Source organism: Amblyomma mixtum, chromosome 9 (genome assembly GCF_055824585.1).
Source record: "Amblyomma mixtum isolate Tamu chromosome 9, ASM5582458v1, whole genome shotgun sequence".
NCBI classification, from domain to species: domain Eukaryota; kingdom Metazoa; phylum Arthropoda; class Arachnida; order Ixodida; family Ixodidae; genus Amblyomma; species Amblyomma mixtum.
This window is the reverse complement of record NC_143020.1, coordinates 18,856,139-18,879,532: the sequence shown is the minus strand read 5'-3', so window position 1 is coordinate 18,879,532 and position 23,394 is coordinate 18,856,139. Positions and strand designations below refer to the sequence as shown.

The window sequence follows — 23,394 nt, the reverse complement described above, 5'->3', positions numbered from 1 at the left end:
ATCTCTGAAGGAAGCAGCGCTACACTTAAAGACTGCGTGCCGCTTAGCTCAAGGACGAATAATTCTGAGATCCCATGCGTAACTTAATTGCACTTCTTAAATGCGCACTTGCGAAGAAATGAGTGAAAAAAATTCACCGAACGTAACCGGTGCTGTAATAGAAGTTTCGGTGCAGCTGGATGGTAGGAAATAGCGACGCCAGTCGGAGTGTTTAGCAACTCTGGAGACGGGGGTAGGATCTCTTTTGCGCTTCATATCGACGCACTTGCGCGTGAGCTGGAAGGGTAAGCCAAATGACGTCGCGAGTGGCGTAAGCGTGCTCGGACCAATCAGTGATTGGCATTCATGCGAATCAGCGTGACTCGCCGTCATGACGTCACGCGTGACGTCACTGCATTCTGACCAACTAACGCTGGATACTTCGGTTGCTGTTGTGTATGACGGTCATGCAGAGACCCTGTATTCAATGCGGCCATTTTCACGGTGTGTCAGAACCATCGCCTTGCCTGCAGCGGAAAGCCATGAGTGTAGCACATCTTGCAAAGGTGGTCAACACCGCTCATCGACATGTTGTACTATGGCACAGCAGGGGGGCACTGAACTGCAATGTGTGACATCTCTTTCTTGTCCCGTCTCCTCATAGTTGTCGTTGGTTCTACACCAACCCAGTTGGAGATGAGGGTCGCCGGCTTGTTGTCAGACCACATCTTGGCAACCGTGCTTCGCTCGCCGCACGCTGCAACGCAGAAGTCAAATCTGCCGCGAACGTTTTTATTTTCTTTTCATTCATTAGCTTTCGTTATCGCAGTCTGCTCTCTTTCAGTGTCAATGAAAAAAATTTTTTTGGCGCGTTAAATCGCAGACGAAATAAGGAGTCAAAAAGAATAACTAGACAGACGATTACAATAGCCTGTAGTGGAGATTTGAGCGGAGCTCCACTCGTATTTTCACACCACCTGCCACACCTGCCACACCTGGCATGTGGCGTGGTATGCTGGCACCCTCCTGGATCTTCCTGTGGCAGCCGCTTTCCGGTTGTTCATTTCCTTCCATCTCGCAGTGGCAGGTGGCGTTTCGATCTGCTGCTACCTCCCAACACGCCACCTGTCACACGCCTACACACGCCACCCACACGCCACCCGTCACACGCCAACCGTCACACGCCCACAGGTCAGGCGGCGAATTACGCCTATTGCGCCGCCGAAGTTTACTACGACGCGGAACGCTGATAAGTAGCATTGAGCTTGTTTTCTTGGTCAGACGACTAGAAGAAATCTGGAGTACAGCTACCGTGCCGAGACCGAGCTCAAATCCTTCTTGCTCACCGTAGAACCCCTTGCTTCTATCCGGGTACACATCAAAGTCATAGCAGAGCCCCGACTCGCCAGATCTCGCCCATAGCTTGAGATCCAAATTGCACTTTTTTTGTTGTGGAAGCAACACTACGCTAAGTGTGAGCGATTTTGAGGAGCCCCGGAGAGCCGCAACTGCGCATGCGCGAGGAGCGAGTGTGAGACAATTACTGCGTAATTTCCTTAGCTCAAATACAACTTTATCTTCTTCATTACGGCCCCTCTTCCTCTTTCTTCTTTCACCCCGACTTCCTCCCTTCCTGTACGGTGCGGTTCGGGTGTCCACCGAGATGACAGAGAATTACTGCTCCATTTCCTTTCCCCAAAAAGCGTTGCGTTCAAAGGGCAAGAGATCGCGCCGAACGGGTGGCGATCCGTGGACTCCCTTACAGCGCTACAACACGCTGTCGCTTTGCACTCCTAAAGGCGAAGCTTAAGCGCCATTAATTAGCAGTAAATTGGGATTTTGTCATTAATCAGAGTTTAGCCAAATATTAATAATTTGTCATTACTTAGTAAATAGTACTTATTTATGCGTGACGTCATCCAGTGGTGGCGTCACCAGTGCCACAGAGGCAGTCAAAGTGGTGCGGAAAACGCTTTCGCCTCTACGCACTTTAGACAGTCGAAGTACCCCCTCAGTAGCCGCGGCCGCTGCGATTGCCACGCCGTTGCTTCCGCAATTCTGCTCGGGATCGCCATTGGTCAAACCACAGCCAATTTTTTTTGTTTGGCAGGTATTGCCAGGTCAGCGACCTTCCGCGGGAAGGAATCAGATCTCATGAATGCAAGACTTACTTTCTTGCAGAATTTTCGACACGTTATCACGCAGTTCTGAAAGCACCTACTTTTCAGATTTTGTCTTGCATCATCTCAAGCTTTGTAGCATCACTGTCGGCGAAACGCGAGCGGTTGGTTATTTTTCCGAATCGGTTACGTCACATAATCTCTGCAACAAGCTCATACCTATACTTCCATGTTCCCAGTGTGCACATGCTACAACCTACCGCTAGTCTAAGAAAGTGACCGGCACCTGGAGCGAGCCGGTTAATAACGCGCAGCTTGAATTTACGTTTACGAGACCCATCTAAAGGCGAATTTAGGGTATTCTTTGTATGATCGTCGCATCCTTGCAGTAGCGTGCAACGGTACGGGGCGCACACAACCAGTCACACGGGCCCTTAGCTTCAAATGGTCAGTTATTCTTGAACAGGTCGGCTTGATCGCCGCAATGTGCCAGTTCGGCCTCACATCTCCGAGGTACCAACCTTGCAAAGTTCTACCGCAGAAAGGATTAAGCTCAATATGGCGATGGTAGTTAATGGGGTCTAACGTCCCAAGGTGACTAAGGCTATGAACGACGCCGTAGCGGAGAGCTCCGGATAATGCCGACCACACGGGGTGCGTTCACGTACACTGACATCGCACAGTACACGGGCCTGTAGCATTCCGCCTCCAGCGAAATGCGACCGCCGAAGCGGGGATCGAATCCGCGTGTTTCAGGTCAGCAGCCGAGCGCCATTAGCACTAATCCACCGCGGCGGAAATATATTGTGCTGATAACGACGCTGAAGCTGTTCGTATCTTGGGTCAAGTTTTAGAACCAAATGTAACGCGCATGCCGCTTGGACTCTCGGTTTTTGTGATATAAAATTAGTTAAACTAGGCAAAGACTCAGTTAAGCAATCGGCGTCAGCTGGAGGATGCTTTGCGCTGACACTTCCTGTGCTCTCTCAGAAACGCGGCCCTCCTAGCACGAACCTCGTTCGAGACGGCAATTAGGGAAGTTGGAAGGTTCGTCCTCTATGAGTTGTCACCGGCGTTGCTGTCGCTCCAGAGCGATCTTTGTCGCTCGCCGTTCCTCGGTCTGGCTACGCCGCCGATCGGCTTCTAGTTTAGCGGCTAGAACATCATGGGTCTTGTCGACGGCGAGTCTCGCAAACGCTACGATCGTCCCCCGCATCGCACGTAGCAATGGGGCCCGTGGGCTGCTTCGCCATCCACGCGTTCTGGTTTTTCGGATTTTTTATTTTCTTTCTCCTCCCACCCGCAGAGGAATTTCTGACTGACCTCCGTCTGACGGAGCACTTAGTTTCCGAGCTGCCTCCAGTAGGGGGGAGAGAGAAACACGCAACCGAATAGGGCGGCTCATGTTTTCGATGGCCTTCGTGGCTGGGAAGGCGAGCGGCGGTCGGCGTCGCTGCGCGCTCGCTCTTCGCAACAGCGTCGCTTCATTTTCTACCCCTTCTTACCCTCTTTCTTCCTTCGCCGCTTTTATTTCATTCGTGTTTTCCTTTCCCTTCTGCCAAGTGTTCTTAAGTGTTCTTTTCTTTCTTTTTTTTCTATCTTCTTTCAGTCTCTCTGTCGCCAACTGCGTCCTCTTTCTTTCTTTCTTTCTTCCTTTCTTTCTTTCTTTCTTTCTTTCTTTCTTTCTTTCTTTCTTTCTTTCTTCCTCCTCCTTTCTTTCTCTCATCTTTCTCTCCTGGCAGCTTCGATCGGTTACCATGAACGAGCTTCATCCACGCGGCGGTTCGGGGTGCGCTCTGGAAACGCCTTTTGCTGCGAAAACTCCGTGTTAGCTTCGGATAAATGAACTGTATACAGAAACCTACGCGCGTCATGCTTAAGGTTTATTGCTGTAAGCGAAAATCCCATAATAGTCAGCACCTCCGCTCTGCCTACGCCGTACAGAAAGTGCGTCGAATGCCTACGTCTTCTCAGGTGACTGTGTCGGAAGCGTCCAACGAAAAATGCTACCAGCCGGGCGCACATTTCATATACTTTGGAATGTTGGCGTCCTTATCTCGTTACCGTTTTATCTACCCAAGTTTATCTCCAGCAGCGCCGCGTTGGCCGTACTGAACGATGGCCACAAAAGACTGCTTCGTTAATCAGCCTTCAAAACAGGATATCGCCACCCTCTCGAGTAAAGTGGAGCTATGCTCCTTTCGGCTAATATCGCGCATAATTTCGGTACCAGCTCTCTTTGCGCTCGTAAGTCATAATTCCATGTTCGATATGTACAGCCATGATTCCTATATGTGAAATTAAATATCGGTGCGCCTGCGATGTTGACGGCCTCGAATTTCGTAAAATATTGCGTTGATTATCATGCCCCACCGATACCCTATTTTCGCATTACCAGATCTTTTTTTTAACTTCACAGCATGTATGATTATTAATCACCAACCAGATATATAAAAAAAGCTCTGCAATGTGATCGTCCAGAGTTTTCAGGCTCACACAAACAATGGCGGCCAATGGTCTCGGAAATGCAGAAAAATTATTTATTCCTTTTTTCCACAGCGATTACGGAAATCATATGCTTCGTTTAAGAATGACATATGTGTTAAATTACTTGCTATCGTTATGTATAGATTTTAGATACAACAGTTTGCGAGAAGTTCGTGCCGCGTTGAAGTGAGAGGAAACGGGAACGTAATTATGTAATACGCATTGTTTAAATGTATTTTCTTTGCATGTATGACAGTTGCGGTACTTTATATGCTCTATGTGTCTAAAAAGTGCTATATATAAAAATGTCTAAGCTGTTGATGCCTGTTATTGCGCGAATATAGCGTATATATTTATATCCTGCTGTACGCCATGTTAAAGAGGGTATGAGGGTCCCTCAAGACATTTCAGATCACTTTGTACCATATCTACGGTGTAAATGAACGACTTCTTGAAATTAGATGAACAATGTAGCATGTGAGCTACTGAGAAAAACATTTTCTTGGAAGTTCTTAATATCACCAACACTGGGAAAGTGGTAGGTAGCCGTTTTTAACCGACAGGCGACACGTGACAGGATGTACTGCGTTATCTCTGTACAAAGTGTGAAATTAGAGAAATTTCTCAAACATCGTCTTCAATCCATAGACGTACTCTAACAGTCTGGACGACTTAATGAAGCAATGGCGAGATCGCGGTGAACAGAGGATAGTTTTAAGGCGCGGCTGTCAGAAGCTCCCGTAGTGACAGTATCTCTTGCACCAAGAACGCAGCTGTCACTTGACGAAAAAACTAAGATGGAAAGTTGCGCGGGTCAGCCTCACCTCCATCCGGCATTGCGCAATCTGCTCGTAGAGAAGGCAGAGCAAGATAGCGCTCATACTACGACCACAGGTCAGCATGCGCCAGACAAACATGCTATTGGGCGTTAATTAAGCGGTAGCACAAAGTACGTGCCGAGGAATTTGATATACGGATTCTCTTGCAGGCCAGCCGGCTCCGTATCCCAAAGGACCAAGGCATCAGGTTGTATCAGGACAGCAATAAACATGATCTGCCCCATAGCATCACTTCTGACCCTGCTGCTTGTCACGGCTTCAGCACAAGGTGAGTGAATGGAATGAATTTTTCTCTGCATTTTGGTATAAGGGGACTAAGTCAGTCACAAGCCAATCACTAATAAATAAAAAGACAGGGCAATTCAAACTGTTCCAAGCAGTAAAAGTTTGCGTATCTTCATCATTAAATCTAATTTTAAGCTGACATGCTCCGGTTATGTGCATTGCTCACGCTTTGTAAAATGCATTCTTGAACTGCAAAAGACACCAGCCCCGTTGTAAAGGGAGCTGGGGTGTCAGAAATGCACAATATGTGAACTGAGCGGGAAGTTTGTTATCATAATCTATGGATTGAAATATAATGTTCATTTTTTTTAAATTAAAATGAAAGATCATCAAGTGGAAAGCTACAAGCAAATAGCTTGAAAGAGCCTGGGGCCCTTGGATGCCTTGGCAAACAGGGAATACTCATTAGGACAATAGCAAATCTGAAATCTTTCAGACATGCGGTATTTGCCCAATAATAACACCACATATACTGAACATTTGCGCCACTTGCTTAACAGTGATGCAACATAATGATAAAGCAAATTGGGAATGGAAACTTTCCAAAGGAACAGTAAGCCACAAGTGAAGACATAAAAGCAATAGAAGACTAATCATTTATGATCAGAGTAAGTTTTCAACGATTACGCAATATAGTGTCTGCTATTTCAAAACACAACTCAAACTAAAATTTTTGTGCGTCTATTACAAACGAGCCGATATTATCTTCTTGGGCTGCTAAGGGATTTAAAATATATACAGAGGGGATAGAACGTCAAGCATTATAATTTTAGGTATTCATAGTAGACATGATAGCGAATATTATACATTCACAAAGCCGGTATGAGCTGCGAAAGACTTCAAGAATATATCTCCGAGCCTTTTGTTGGAGGAATTTTATGTTATCGCGATTAGTTACCAGAGTAGCCTGCCAGAATGAATGCTAACTGTTGACATGAAAACTAAAGCTTGATATCCAATCCATTCTAGGCACAACGAAAAATGGCTGCGACATCTTGAAAGGAAGCCTGCTTATTGTGAATCCTTTTTTGTCGTTTAGTTCTCAGGCATGATCCACACAATGCATGCACCAAAACTGACAGGATGAAATCTGGGGGAGCCACAAATGCCCACGATGCTCACTGACCTGAGGGCTAGTCAAAGTGGCTATAGTATTTACGAATCGAAATCCCACAACTTTATTTTTGTAGTGTTAGCCAGATGTTTACTCTCAGAGACCATCCACTTAGGGCATTAAAAGCTGCACAGCTGTAATATGTATATAAACTCTTCAGTAGATGGGGCACTCATGGAGAGACTAGTGTCATCGGCATTCAAGCGACAGTTAAGTTAGTGAGGTATGTCCAGGATTAAATAGAAAATGGTGAATCAAGCTCCCTTGAGGAACGCCACATGTAGTAGGCAGAAGGTGGCAGTCACTGCTGTAAACAAAAGCAACCTGCTTCCGTTCATCAGGATAAGTCCAGAGCAGGCCTAAACATGGGCCATAGACATATTTTTGCATTTATAAACAAAAATACTTTTATTTAGAAGTTAGAATATATATATATATATATATATGTGTGTGTGTGTGTGTGTGTGTGTTACGTCACCATTCTACTTCCTAAATGAAAATATACCCTGATGAATTGCGGTCCTCTGTCCGAAACTGTTGGTAATAAACGAAGAAATGAAGCTGTTTTTTTCAGCTTTTTACATGCCCTCCTCGCAACGTTCCTTCTTTGTTGCGGAATAAATTTAAATTTAAAGATAATCGGAAGGTTTTGACCCCTTTATGCAACTATATGCGCAGTATAGAGCGAAAAATCACGAGCACGGTGGTCTCCAGAGAGGAACCTAGGAGGCAGATGGGCCACCTAAATCACGTGACCTTGTGACGTCATTACAATCTGCCCACCGGATAGCGAACAAACTGCCCACCGCAGCAGGTGGCAGTGAAATTAATGATTGGTCAATCGGGAAGAGCAACCTGTTTACACAAGGCTTGCCACTGGAAGCACCTTCCATCGCAGGGCAGTGGCGCATCTCTCAACCGCTGCACCACAGCGCCAGGAGGGGTATGAGGACTCCCGGAGATTTATGAACGTAAAGTAGAAAATGACCTTCTGAATATGTGGGAATTAAGTCAGTATGCTACCGCGTTATACCCTTCAGGAGGATCTTGTGTGTCCCCTCCGGATTTTTTTTTGGTTTGATTATTATATAATCGAAATTCAGTGTGCTCGTAAGATTCACTCGTTATTACCAGAAAGCTTCAGGGCAGTCGGTTTAATGAAGAGCAGTACGGTAACACATTGTTCTGTAAATCAAATTCATGCCCACTCCCGACGGGGCCATAGTAGTAAAAAAGAAATTGTGCTTGCCGGCCCGTGCTAATTCCGATGCAGTTATTTTCGATCAAAACAGGCTAATATTTGCAATAACCGTCGAAAAATGAGCGTAATTTTTAAGCAGACTCAGCGTCTCGCTACTGTGTAAGATCCCGAAGCGGTCTATTAAATAACATGTATTGAATTTTAGTGTTCTTATTTCGCTCTGTCACTAGAAAAATGGAGCATGATATCTATTAGCAATGTTGAGTTGAAAGTAGCCAAGTCGAGTTTTTCCACCCAGTACTTAGTTTCATTTTGAGGCGTAAGTGGTTGCTATGACAACAGTTACTTTATGTTAAAGCCACTCACTGAAAGGAAAGTAGCAAGTGCGCAAAGCGTGCCATACTTGAGCGAGGATAAAACCCTTGTGAAGATTCGGGTGTCCAGCTAATCACATAACGGAACGCAAATTTTGCTTCCGTAACTGTTATCTCGTTATTTGACGGTGTGGTTCTCTACACACGTTTTACCTGCTTTCAATATCGGAACACTAGGTTTCACCAAAGGGCTGACTTTCGGGCTGTTGCGGGCAGGAAAGATAGAAGCCGTCGCTACGCACGACTAGATTTAATTTAGAAATTTTATCAGGTTAACTGTATCGCCAATCGGGAGTGCTCAAACCTAAAAATTATCCCGGTGCGGGCACTCTGTTTCTCTAGAAACGGAATGTTAAATACCTCGTATACTATGCAATATCAGTGCTCATGAAAAACGGCAGGCATGAGAAATTATTGTATGGTCTATAGACTATAACCAGCCGCAAAATGTTACGTAGCTGGAATATTATGCAATATCAGTGCTCGTAAGATATAGCAGGCATGCGAAATTATTACGTAATCTATCTTCTGTAACCAGGCGCGGTATCTTAGCGGCTTTGGTGGTCGCCTGCTCATCCCGAGGTCGTGGGTTTGATCCCAGTCCCAGGGGCCGTATTTCGATGTAGGTAAAGTGCAAAAAGGTTCATGCGTTGTTCGATGTCAGCATACGTTAGTGAAGCCCAGGTAGTAGAAATTAATAGGGAGACCTCCTCTACAGCATCACTTGTAGCCCCATCGGTCGCTTCGGGACGTTATACCCCGCAATTCACAGTTTCCAATTTATCGAATCCCTTCTCTGCGACGTCTATTACTGCCCGTTAGTGGCGCCGGAATGTCAAATCCAACGCCCTGTTTAGACACCCAACAGTTCTGGACAAAATCATTTTTGAAGAGGAAAGAGTTTATCGACGCAATTTTTTACGTATTGTAACATTTCACTATAAGAATCAATATGTCCCCAGATCTCTAACTGGCAGGCTTACATTTTTTTACTATTAATATTCTCGCTATCGTCAAAACGTTCTTCATTGGTCTTCTGCAGTTGGTTTAACTTCTCAATGCGAGCGATAGAAACAATTTAAAAGAAAGATTTTGCGACACATCAGAAGAATGGACCACTGCCTTCAATATTGCCATAATAGTACCTTACAATTTTCCAATATTGTAAACTTTTGTCTGAGAATGTGGAACATTGTAGCATTCCTCAAAGTTCATTCTTAAATGCACAGTTTATAGCTGTAGATGATAGTCTGGAGCTAATCAAGCCTCTTCACATCAATAATGTCAGCTGTTCGTATTAGAAGACGGTTTTCTACGGCTTAAATTGTGTGTCATAATTTTGGTTAGATAGGAAATTACAACTATTTTCATTAGAAGGGTCTCATATAATGCGTTTATTAATCATGTTACAAGAGAAGGGAAAGGAAATGCTCTCTATCGCTGCTTTGAAGGTAATAAAAGGTGATGAGGAGCTCTAGAGGCATATGTGATGTGCAGAGCAAGAGGAAGGTTACATTAAAATTGTCGAAGGTCGACATAAAGCATTGACAAAAGCACTTCCATGATATCAGAGACTGATTTATTGCCTTTCAGCTTTCTGGATTGAATGATCTTTACATTGATTTGTTACTTAGTCCCACAGGCTGTCCGTCTTTGGAAGCCATTTTGTTCCTGACTGTTCCTTGCTGCCAATTTCCCTCCTAGCTTCCTGCTCCTGGAAGGAGATCCGGGACTGCTACTCTAACCTTCATCAAGGGACTGGAATGCAGCCCAAACCTGGCCAGATCGGAGACATCAAAAAGACATTGGCGGCGGCATGCGCGTAAGAGAATGTTCAAAATGGCCTAGCAAGTGTTGTAAGCTAAATTCTTTTGAGATATAAAAGGTGATTCAAACGTATACTAGCTCCTGAACTAATTATATTTTTATTGCCTGGCTGCCAACTGAGCATAAACAAAAAGAACTGTTATACTAGCCATGAAGCAATGATTATCGAGTCGTTGGTTCTAAATTGAAGATCTGTATTCAATGAATCATTGCAGAACATGAAAGAAAGGCAAAGTAGTTTGCACGTACTATTTTTTCTTGCTCTTTGGCGTCAAATCATGGAGCCATATAAAATTGTATGCCTGTGACAACCACAGCCTGGATGTATTCAGGATAACACGTTTAGCGGTTTTGTGCACGTATTTGTTTTTCATGTAATGAGATGTATACGCGGTATCACTCTCTCAATAAACAGCAAACCAAACGCTAACTTCATCGGGTGTTAAAGACGTGATTTGTGTTGTATACTACGCATGTACGATTCGTAGGTGTGCTGGCGATTTACGAGAAAAGGAAACTTTGCAACTAAGACTGGCAATTATAGGCACATGAACCATATTTAGTGAATGCAGCTTTAATGTGGAAGTTTAAATGAGAAAAGTCGTCGAAAGTCAAAGGCTTTTGGAGGATAAAGGTTCGATAAAGGAGATTAAGGTCTAGAAAATAATAACGACTTCTCCCAGAAAACAAATTCTCTCAAAGAAAACAAGGTGCAGGGCTGAGCATAATATGAAACGTAAAACAGATAAATGTTTTCGTACTAATACAGAGGTTGAACTCGTTCTGATAAGGAACAAAGAATAAATTTAGAGACCTCCATATAAAATATCCAGACGATATACGCGAAACGCTTTATACATATGTTTAAATTACCCCGGAGATTGAGAAACAAAAAGAAAACATAGAAGCACTGAGGGTGCCTTGAGGAGTGGCTGAGAAGTATATTTTATTTTTTTTTTTATCCGCGAGAAGAATAGTGTAAACGTCATGCATACTTTTGTTCGCATGTAAATGAACAGGAAGGACGTGAAGAAGCTTGAATGGGAAGGATAAAATCCATGGGGAGAATACATTGCGCACTAATAGTACCATTATACAAGAGACTGAGGTTTGGAGTGAGGTGATGTGTATTGACCTGAGCACAGCAAAATATAAAATTCCTTTTACCCATTAAAGCCAACCTGGGGACGGTATCAGAGAGCAGACAAAGACGGTGGGAAGAAAAATAGGCACCAAACAGTGCTGTTATTTTAAAGCTGACATTTTAATATATAAGGCTGTTGTACAGGCTACATAACTCATAGCGGGAACACTTGTGAGTGCAGTTCTGCGGCTTGGCCGACGTACTCAGTGGGCTGACCTCTCATCTAGTGTCCTGTAACATTTACTGGAACCTCTCAAAATGCGTTCACAATATACATGCCAGGCGCCCACAGCTACAGCTAGCACTGCGCTAGCTGCAAAGCCATTCGATCATGTGCTCGCACTATAAGTGATTCACACTGTATAGGAGGGCGAACGTGATCCTGGCTAAAATATTCGTACAGAGTCCTAAACAAAGATGAGAAAACGAATGTAGAGCCAACACCGTCAGAAGCCGCAGAGATGTGGTGACGTGAAGCAAAACTGGCCATATATCGAACTTTCGAAATAAGAGCACACTAAAATTTGAGGACCACGCTAGCAAGGGTGACTTTCCTTATTTTTTGCACGCTTATTCTAGGCGTGTTGTTTCTATACGCTTAAAGATCACGCATTCTAGGCGTTGTATTCTTAAAACTGCCACGCTTAGCAAGCGTGGTCACATTCTTTGCTTTACACTTGGCTGGCATGAGTCATAACCCCCGAACCTTCCCTATCCCCCCTCCCCTTCCTCCAATTTATTTTGTCCAAGTTTCGGAAATGGGCTATGCCGTTGACACCTTCTAACGCGAGCGATGACCTATCTTGCCTGCGCTGGTTGTGGGACGTAAAGATGCCTTCAGAATGCGATCTTCTCCTGTGCGAGGCTTTTGATTCGGAAAAGCGAGCTGGAAAAAATATATTTCGGCATTTATGAGGAGCGAAGTGAATACAGTTTTTTCATGAAATCGACCAGAGGAATAGCCATCGCAGCTATTCAAGCGCTTCTGTTCCTGCGAACAAAAGTCTTGAGGCTCGCGATAGTTTCTGGAAAGGAAAAGAGAGAAAAAGGCGAACGCAGCGTCCTCCACTAGAAATCCAGCTGCACGAGAATTTCTCATAATTTATGCAATGTGCAAAGGCGTCGCAATCGAGATTTCATCTGCGCTCTCTTATAAGGTTTATTTACAACTGACATATCTAGGATCGAGAGAGCTACAGCGACTTAGTGCAATATTCCAGGTTTTAACTTCGTATTCACATCGTACTACTTCAATCTGTGTCTGCACCGAATATGTCCTCCCACACTCACGCGCCGCGGCCCGAATAGCTGTGCTGCCGTACTAACAGAATGAAGGCTTTGTTTTTCGCATGGCTTGTCTTTGTATTTTTTTTGTTTTCGATTGCTTCCAGTTAGGAAGCAAGTAAATGGAAAGCAAGCAGTTTCAGCAGCGAGCTAACGTAATTACCAGGTCATAATTTTTGCGACGAAACCGTTTAATACACCGTTAATAAAGGCTTTTTAGCAAAATCAGTTGGCGAGTACGATTATTGTTGTTTTTATTAATAGGATAGGCAAAGAGAAATTCATTTCAGGTAGAAGCACGAGCAAAATATTGACGGTGCTCAGAGAATGAAGAAAACCTTTAGTATCTTACACAGCGTGTGATTGTGAAGGTGCAGTAAAAACACTTGACACATTATACGAGGTCTGTTAGAAAAGTATCCGACTTTATTTTTTTTTCGAACACCTGATGGATATGAAACAAGCGCGCTTGCATCACGTGACCTTGAACCTTCGTGCGCATGCACGAATTTTTTCCCGCCTGCCGATAGCGTCAGTCGCTGGGAAGTAGCATTTGAGTGAGGCGGTGCGCAGTGCTCTCGTCGGTTTTTTATTGCAAGGAAAATGGCGGAGTGACAGGAGCAGCGCTACTCCATCAAATTTCACCATGAACTGAGCGACAGCCAAGTGGAAACCATTCGGAATATTCAGACGGCTTTCGGTGAAGATGCTATGAGTAGCACACAGATTAAGCAGTGGTACAATTAATTTAAAGATGGCCGCACATCGGTGGAGAGCGAGCCACACTCCGGTCGGCCATCAACATGCCGAAATGACCAGGTCATTGCCGAACTGAACGCTGTGGTGATGCGGGACCGTCGCGTGACTATCCGAGAAATTGAGGAAGAGGTGGACATGAGCAATTTTTCCGCACATTCCATTATCACCGAAGATTTGGCCATGGAGAGAGTTGCGGCGAAATTCGTGCCGAAGCTGCTCACGGTGGAGCAAAAGCAGCTTCGTGTTGAAGTCTCACAGGACATGCTGGATTCCGCAAACAGTGACCGCAAACAGTGATAGGCAAAGAGAAATTCATTTCAGGTAGAAGCACGAGCAAAATATTGACGGTGCTCAGAGAATGAAGAAAACCTTTAGTATCTTACACAGCGTGTGATTGTGAAGGTGCAGTAAAAACACTTGACACATTATACGAGGTCTGTTAGAAAAGTATCCGACTTTATTTTTTTTTCGAACACCTGATGGATATGAAACAAGCGCGCTTGCATCACGTGACCTTGAACCTTCGTGCGCATGCACGAATTTTTTCCCGCCTGCCGATAGCGTCAGTCGCTGGGAAGTAGCATTTGAGTGAGGCGGTGCGCAGTGCTCTCGTCAACATCAACATCATAATAACTGGTGACGAGTCTTGGGTGTACAGGTACGACCCGGAAACCAGATCCCAGTCGTCACAGTGGAAGCATTCCACGTCACCAAGACTTCAGAAGGCCCGCCAAGTGCGCAGCAATGTGAAAGTGATGCTGACTGCTTTCTTTGGCACCTTCTGTGTGGCAGACCACAAGTACGCACTCCACAGGGTCAAACAATGACCAAAGAGTGCTACAGGGATGTCCTTTGTTGCCTACGTGATGCTGTGCGGCCCAAGAACCCGGAGTTGAGGTCAACAGGAAAGTGGCGCATCCATCACGACAATGCTCCCGCACATGCCTCGCACTTGATTCAGACTTTTTTGGCGAAAAACCAGACTCCTGTAGTTCAACACACTCCTTACTCTCCTGATATGGCCCCTGCGATTTCTGGCTGGTTCCCAAAATCAAAAGGCCATTGAAAGGAGCGCGATTTCAGACAAGGAAGAACATTATGGCTGCAACGACAGCTGAGCTAAACTCCATTCCGATTGGGGCCTTTTCGGAATACTTCCCAAAATGGCAGCACCGCTGGGAGAAGTGTGTGGAGTCCCAAGTAGACTACTTTGAAGGTGACTAGGTTTGGAACGCTCCAGTTATGCAAGTTTTTTTTCTACGGCCAAAGGTCGGATACTTTTCTAACAGACCTCGTAAAACGGAGCGCGGGACGCGAAAATAACACTTAGACAGAGTTCACAGACCGCCGATGCTTAGGGAGGTAGGTGGGCAAGTTGAGTGTTAGGCGCCACGACTTTCAATTGCTTTAAATTCGCACCCTTTGACCTTCCACTTGTTCGCTTTTAAACTTCACAGAACGGTGTCTCTCAAACTTGACCACGTCACTCAGACTTCCCAAGCTTTGTTTTGGAATGTTGAAAGATGTCCGATGTGTACTTCGATTTAAATGGAGTAGTCATTCCTTGCGATCAAGGCAAGGAAATGATGCTGCCATATCCCGTGTGGGAAAGCGCGAGGAATGTGGCGTCTCCGCACTGCTTCAAAGCAAAGAGTCAAGTGGATTTGGAGAAACATTCATTGAGGTGTCTTGCTTTATTCATACAGCACCAATTCTTGAAATAAAAAGAAATAAATTAAGGCACTATCAGAAATTTGATGCGACAGTTCTGAGAAAGCAGTTTGATTTATCCTTGATGATTACTTTGCTTCTTTTAATGCGCAGGGTTAAGGAGCTCACGTTGCAGAAAATTCGGCGTCCCCGTCGTTGACCATGAGCTAAAAAGTTAGGCAGAGTTTAACGAAGGTTATGTCCAAAGGTCGAGCGATAGCTCTGGCATGATTAGAGAGACGGTCCCGATTCCTCTTCTTCCATGGCTAATGAGAGAAGCACGGCTACGCGGCGTTTATATACGAGTCGTATGCTGACGTCATATCACGTGACCTGACAGTTTCGCCATATCGACAAAACTCGTTTAAGGCGAAATGTCAAAGGTTAAAGGTCAAGCCATCATGGAGGACATGAGGCACCATGGTGTACCTTTCGTAGACATGGTTCCTTGTGAAATTTGCAGTCATTAATCTCCAGTCACAAAATATCATATCTGCATTGCCTTAGAGAAGACAATAAATCCTACTAATCTTTGCCAAAGTGGCAGCTCTGTATGCTAGTGTAGAATTTGTGGGAATTTTAAAACTTTTTTTGTGTTATTTTAGAAAATGAAATGCACCTGTTTGAGAATTTTTTTCATGATTCCATTTCGTGCCATTGCAGATACCGTGTTTTAATAGTGGGAAGAGCAGCAGACAACCAAGAAAAAAAAAAGAAAATTAGGGATGCGTAAAAAGCATGAATGCGGCACCTCTCCACGAAGAAGCCAAACAAAGCCTCACTCCCAAGGTTCCGCTTACTGCGACGGGAAATCGTTCGCCCTACCGTGGTTCACATGCACAGGAAGATTGAATTCGCTCTTTTTTGAATGGGAAATGCAGCATAGAAGGTTCAAGTGAGGCACTCAACACTTGAAAAAGGGAACATTCAGAAAAGGAGAAAAAATGCGGGGGCTCTTGTTGTTTGCCCGATTGGTTACTTTCTATCGGAGGTTTAAAATATTTCAGCACATTCTATAAGAAAACCCTTTTGCACGTAGTAATTGAGTTGTGCTCCATAAAGTTCTCTATTTCATCGATGAGCCGCAGATTACGCTCTCATGGCCACCAAATTATATCCCGCAGCCGCGTTGCTGGCTTAAGCCAAGTGTTATATCGCATGCGTGAAAGGTTTCGCATGTTTCAAGTTGACCTTTTAAGGAATGGTGTTAAGGAGAACAGCTTTACTTCTCAGCTGCTGCGGACAACTGCAGATTCGATTCAGATATTTTGTCTTCCACTCCAGGGTTTGATCCCCGGATTTTATGATCGTGAGGCGCAAGCCTTAAATCAGTACCGCCGGTAGTTCCGAGAAGAGAGGTCGAAGGCGCCTCAAAGCAAGCTGTGTGTCACACCACAAAATTGAGCCTGTTAATAGTAATGTGTGATGCAGAATATATAAACTGGTGCAGCTTCTGTAAGCTCCATGCTTTCGTTATAATGTAGTCGCTGTATAGTAACCATGAGCCACCGACGATGTAATGCGACAGGCGATGGGCTGCTTTCTCAGCAGAACTGCTCCTTTCAGGCTCAGTTTTTGTACGAATTATGGTACTGTATCCGGTCATCAGAATTTCAGAAGTTAGGTTTGGATAATAGACCGATGCTAAGACGCCTACACTTGAAATCCTAAATGTAAAACAGCTTGAAGGAATCATATTCTTAGCGGTAAGAAACAGACACAACACCAAGAGACACACACACAGGACACCCGCTAGACATCAACTATCTTTACTGGACACTTGTACGACACAAATATGTATCACTGAGCACACGCAGGTGCCTCGTCATCCGCATCAGGTATAACTACGCCCTCCCCTCTCCTGCAAGGCATACGGTTGCGCAGATAAACAATCTCTTTTTCTTCCAACGCCAGGGAGGGAGTGCTTACACACATGTCGCCCGCCTCTTGAATACGAAAGGCTTCGATAATTTCCTTGCAGGAGAGGGGAGGGCGTAGTTAGACCTAATGCGGATGACGAGGCACCTGCGTGTGCTCAGTGATACATATTTATGTCGTACAAGTGTCCAGTAAAGATAGTTGAAGTCTAGCGGGTGTCCTGTGTGTGTGTCTCTTGGTGTTGTGTCTGTTTCTTACCGCTAAGAATATGATTCCTTCAAGCCGTTACCAACTAGCCCAACTTAATGTTTTAACGATGTAAAACAGGATTGGTTTATTAGGGCTTAACGTCCCAAATTGACTCAGGCTACGAGAGACGCCGTAGTTAAGGGCTCCTGAAAGTTTGATCAACTGGAGATCTTTGACGTGCACAGACATCGCACACTACACGGGCATCTAGAATTTCGCCTCCATCGAAATTCGACCGCCGCGGCCCAAATCGAACCCGCGTCTTTCGGGTTCGATTTGGGCGCCGTAACCACTCAGCCACTGCGGCGGGGCTAAGTGTAGAACTGTCGCCTTCTATAAAATACTGGGTATTGTTCCAAAGATATGTGCATCTTCGAAATTCGTTGTATTAAATATAACTTCTGTGTCATTTACCATGGTTGACTTCTTAACGCATATTATTTTTAACTCTGAATCATTCTCTTTGATGGTGAACAATCAATGCGTCCACGTTCATAACTAAATTGTGCATGGCGCAACTAATGCTATCCTTTCTTTCATTCACTTCTGTTTGCAGGAAGCTGACATTGCCATCTAAGTGCTACACCGACCATGCAAACTGCCCTGAAGATATCAAAGCCAAGCTGAGCTCTTTCGAAGATGGGTACAAAATGTCTCGAGATTTAATTTGCGACGAAAATACTGTCGAAGGTGCGTAAAAAAAAATTAGTGCGATTATCTTTTCAGAATACATTAAGTTAACTGGTCTGCTCGAAATGAGTAATACCCTCGGCCACGCAGTTTTTAACTTTTACATACAGCTTTAAATTGTGTCGAAGTATGGAGTCACCACAAGAATTACACGATGCGTGGAAGCGATTCTATCTCCTCCCTTGCGTCCCGTAGGGAGATAAGGATGGTGTGATGCGTTTGTGCCCCTGCACACTAATGTCGTTTACTTGTATAAATATCAAAGAAAGATCAACTTTTACTCGTCCACCAGTTATAGAAGTTTGATCAAAGAAGCGCGCTCCATAAATTTCTGGCAGTGACTGTACATAAACAACGCTTAATAACACTGAATATATTAAAGGTTAAAAAGAGATAAAAGTTAGGTTGCCAAACAGCAGACCTCTAGTACGACCTGCAGTGTCTTTTACTTTCGATTTCATTTTGAGTATCAGTTTATCAGTTAAAAATTATCGACGGAACCGGCCTCCACCATTCGTATGCAGATTGTATGGCCCGTCATAATCGAATAAAGAAAACATCACTGGACAGAAATAAACATGCAGACATAAGCAAAGAGAAATGCTTGTAAGGGTCTTTTTTTCCTTTCCGACAGGAACACGTCTCATTCTACCAGCGAACGTAGTATTGTTCTTCGTTGGCTTCCAAAAGTGTACAGGCGCGGACAAAAGTAAACGGAGCACGCCACTGTGTTCGAATATTTTTCACGCGTCACCTAATTGAAATTTCCAGCAGTCGTACGCGCATGCTGGTAGAGGAGGTTGGTGGGCTTTCTTGTAGACAAACAACGCTTCTTCATTTCCAATGGAGAAAGCGTGATTGCACTTCGAACGCAATAGCGTGCTCCGTTTACTTATGGCCGCGCCTGTACATAACCTTTCTTTTTACAATATTTAGCAGCTATTGGGGCGCTTCGATATGCTTATATTTAATTGCACCTTTCCCATTGGTGCTACACCTGTCGTCTCATACAGGCAATTTCTTCGGCTTGGCACAGGAGTTTTACTATTCAAGACTGTGTACCAATCGAGGCCTCATTTTAAAATTTTTTTTTCCGTTTTTCATTACTATTTCTACTCATGTGTCTAGTCTGGTTATATAGCGCTCGTATGGAGTGAAAAATTACCTTGAGCTATCATTTATTGAATTCGTATTTCATATCATTCTTACCTGGCACTTCATTCAGTAAGAGCGTTCACTTTACTTTGGAAGATTTTCTTCTATTGTAGAGTTCTATGCTTGTGCTTTGAAAACTAAATCCCGCCTCCTTTGAACTCAGGCGTCATATTTCGAAATATTATTAAAAATTTGGGTCAGGGGACCTTTGAGGTAAGCTCTAGCCAATAATCCTTGATAGCACCGGTAGTGTAGCAATGCAGTGTCAGTCAAAGCCGTTCATTTACTCGTCATATATATGTAGAAATAAAACTGCTAATAACAGTCTATTACCATTTTCCAGATATGAAGAAAGTTGTCGTCTGCTTAGATATAATTTTGTTGGCACAATGCAGCCAGAAGTATGCGCAGGAAGCTCAGCAAGTAAAGGACGACGAATGCAAGTAAGAAAATCTAAAATTACGGCATTTTGGTATTGAGGGATGCAGTGATATTAAGGGTACAACCTTCAGTACGCGAAATAAACTCATTTGCAGGACATCAAACTAAAAAGGCTTCATTTGAAACTCTTTTTTTCCTCTGCGTAAAATAACGGTTTGTTGCGCTAATCATAGAGTTTCTTACTATTACCTAGAGGGGATGCTGGCGGCGCTGCACTTCAGCCACCACGGACGCTCAAATCATCATGGGGCGGTGATCTACTTGGTGCGGGACAGTTGTATTTTTTTCGGAGAACTCGGAGTGTCACTACTAAGACGTTTCATTCCGAAAACGCTGTTCATGTGGGCGCAGACGACTTTGGCGCGAACGCAGTCTGCAAAAACCATAGTAGCGAAACCGCAACAGCAGACAACGCCAATAAAAGATTTCTCTCTTCCGCAATGCCAATAAAAACCTGTTAAAATGTTTAGGCAACAGCACTTTTTTAGAACATATTTGCTTTTAAAAGTGCGCCTGTTAAGTGCGAAATATTAGTTTTTGTAGTGTTCGGTACTTGGACAATTAGAGAGCTAGTCATCTCTTACTTTGGGCAAATTTTGAATTTGCATGCTTTTCCGCTCATTTGTTGCAGTCATTAGACAGGATATTAAATGTTAGGACATTCTTGGTTATCGAACAGCTTTCATTTTTCATTATTTTTGGCCAAAAACTGTGGTTCTGCAGTTGGTAGTTCACCTGCCTATGATGCTTTGAGCGCCCATGGTGACTAAGTGGTCTTGACGAGGCTCCACGCAAACTCCCATAGAAGGGGCGCAAGCTTTCCCTCTAGGTAATAAGGGAGTAATTACTCATTGGCATCCACCCAAGCGCAGCCATACGGCTACAAAGGAAAGGTATACAGCTTTCTCAGAAAGTTCGTAGTTTAGAAAAAAGTCGTCCTGGTCCGGGGTTCGAACCCGGGACCGCCGCTTCACCGGAGCAGTCGCTCTACCAAGTAAGCTATCCGGGACGGGAAGCTCATGGTAGGGCGAGAGAGAATTGATCAGTAACTGGAAGTAACTCGAAGTGAGGGATTCCCCTAAACATTTGACCAACACACCTCCCACTTCGAGTTACGGATCAATTCGTTCTCGCCCTACCATAAGCTTACCGCCCCGGTTATGGCAATTGGTAGAGCGACTGCTCCGGTGAAGCGGTGGTCCCGGGTTCGAACCCCGGACCAGGAAGAATTTTTCTTTAACTTCGAATTTTCTGATAAAGCTGTATAGCTTTCTTTGTAGCCGTATGGCTGCGCTCGGGTGGATGCCAATGAGTAATTACTCCCTTATTACAAATCTACTCCACCTTGGGGGATTCCCCCAAACATTTGACCTTTCCCTCTAGGTAACGGTAAGAAACTCGATGGTGCTAATCGATTATTTTTCATCAAGCAAATTGTAACGCTTTTCAGGGAAGTATGGCAGCCTGAGAAGTTTCTGGTAGAAGTAAGAATGCATTATTTTCTTATCGTTTTTGTAGGGCTAGCAGCATAATGACGAAGTGCGCCGAAGAGACGTTCCCGAAGAGCTGCCCTGACGACCACGAAGCGGTCACCGCGTTCTGGAAGCGTATGCAGACAGCAGGCTCGCTGATGAGTGGCTGCTCGTCATCATCTCAAGCCCGTCTCGCACCTGAAAGCTTCACCGTAACCCTTCTGGCGTCCATCTTTATGATAAGTTTCATGAGCATTCAAGATGGCTGAGGAACTCAGCAGTTGCCTGAGTGAACTTTCTTCATACTCTATGACTCGAAGCAATTGTCCACGCTTAAGGCTGCCTTTATATAGAAAGAATATGCCAAAGAAAAGTTCTTTTTTTTGCACTGCACAGTTAAAGGGCAACTACGTGTTTTTTTTTTTTATTGCGAAGCAACACTACCGTCACTTTCAGCTCCTCACGTGGCGAGGCCGCGGTAGCTACTATTGACCTTGAGCGGCGCGCCTAGCGGTGTGACGTCACAGCTGCAAGAGCAGGGCTCCAACTTGTGCCGTCGCGAGGCGAGGCCGCGCGTGGTGGCTGCTGCCTAACTCCTGCGCCCGCCGCGTGCCGCGCGGATTGGATTGGATTAGATAAGATTAGATTAGATTAGATTGCATTGGATTGGATTGTATAACCGATGCATCACCACAAGTCTAACCACAAGCACCACCACCAGCTACACTACCACCTGAACCATGGCGTAGCTACGGATATTGCTTTCGCAATTACCGGGCTTAACCAAGCTAAGCCACAGCCATTTTTTTGAACATTTTGAGTTGATAATCGCATCTCCTGTCAGTACGGTGCAAAAGTTGTTTTTCAAAATACCGAGTACAGCTATTTTAAAACGGCAGAAAGTACGAAACAGAAACCGAAACTGAGTTCTGTCCAAACTATGATGTCGCGACGTTGCTAACTGTGACGTCATCGGTACTGTCCCAAAACTTATCGTGTGCGAGTTAATCAGCCCGAAGTGGAGACAGGTAAGCGGCCGCTTGGGGCATTATTTGCCTGCACTTACCAAATCAAGTGCGAAGTTTTATACTTCAACAAATGCGAAGCGAATATCAACAAGCGTGCCAACCTGTGACGTCACGCAGGCAAGGTTGCCCGTAAAGTCGCCCCGATTGAAGAAACGAAATTGGAATTTTGGAATTCGTTTGCGCTGCATCAAAACGTCGCACTGCTGCGAAATTTGGCACCAAATTACCAGGTTAAAAATTGCAAATCACCACAAAGTACTGTGGGGAACTTACCTTGAATGTTTCAGCAAAATCGGTGGGTGTACAAAAACGCCGGAGTTGCCCTTTAAACGAATGTGCCAGTGAACTCCGTAAAAACAAATGCAGTAACCGCACTAGGCTTGTAGCTTAGGAAAATTTTTGCTACCTCAAGTTTTTACCAATTAGCAGACACGGAGTGCTCATTTCGCGTGTAGTTCTGTAAGAAATAATCAACCCCTGAGTTTAAAATCACGCATGTTTTTGCGTACGCGTAAATTACCTAGAAGCAATATTTTTACAAGTTTAGAATGCGCAACAGCTTTTCCTTATCATTTTCTGAAACTTCTATCTCGTAATATTTACAGAAAACTTCGTGTTTTTTAATATATCCAACAACCCTACCTTTAAGATTCTTGCTTTGTACATGACTTTTATTAAAGCATATTTAAATTGTTAGCGTTATGCTCTGTCATGTTCTTGCATTTCGTGGAATATCATACGTGGTTATTTTAGTGATGCATTTTTGTTTTTCGCGCTCCTAATCTGAAGCTCTTTCGTCTGCATCCCCAAAACGTTTGTCTTTGTATATTACGTTTGTTGCTGTTGTATGAGTACCGGTATAAGTATCTGTAATTTAGTTTAGTATAGATTTATCGAGGGTGCCGTTACCGTCTCTTGACTTCTGGCCCTTTCCTGTACACTGATGTTGATGTACACATCCATTATATACCTAATAAATGCCTATTTGATTTGATTTGATTACGTGCATAATAAAGACAAAGGTGACAACCAGACCTGCCTGAACATCTTCTAACTTTATACAGTTGTGCTTGAATTATGTCCACTCTTAAAAAGTTGTTCTAATATACTAGGAAATTGTAGTTTTTAAAACGAGGCACATTGCTCCCCTCACCTCATCAGTGATTATTATAAGTTGCACTTAAAAAGCGGCGCTGACACTTGATATGTGTACCGCTGTTCACTTTTCGTACTGATGTCTCAACGGCCACTTCTAGCATTAAAAGAGCAGCAGTGTAATTAGTGCTACGTTACCATGTGCTACCATGCCAGTGCATGCGCGCTGATTCGTGTTTTGGGGCTTACCAACGCATCCTGTA

General features: G+C 44.3%; 1 protein-coding gene across 3 annotated transcripts in view; it reads left to right on the top strand.

Annotated features, from left to right (window-relative positions):
* LOC149328426 (uncharacterized) overlaps positions 1-23,068 on the top strand; it is a 36,300-nt gene extending 13,232 nt beyond the window's left edge. For all 3 annotated transcript variants that reach the window (XM_089561976.1, XM_089561975.1, XM_089561973.1), the window contains exons 2-6: positions 5,575-5,693; positions 10,104-10,221; positions 17,807-17,940; positions 19,439-19,538; positions 21,055-23,068. In XM_089561976.1, coding sequence (XP_089418102.1) covers positions 5,636-5,693; positions 10,104-10,221; positions 17,807-17,940; positions 19,439-19,538; positions 21,055-21,277 — 633 coding nt within the window. In that variant the 5' untranslated portion in view covers positions 5,575-5,635 and the 3' untranslated portion in view covers positions 21,278-23,068. The remainder of the gene's footprint in view (positions 1-5,574; positions 5,694-10,103; positions 10,222-17,806; positions 17,941-19,438; positions 19,539-21,054) is intronic.
* The last annotated feature ends 326 nt before the right edge of the window (positions 23,069-23,394 follow it).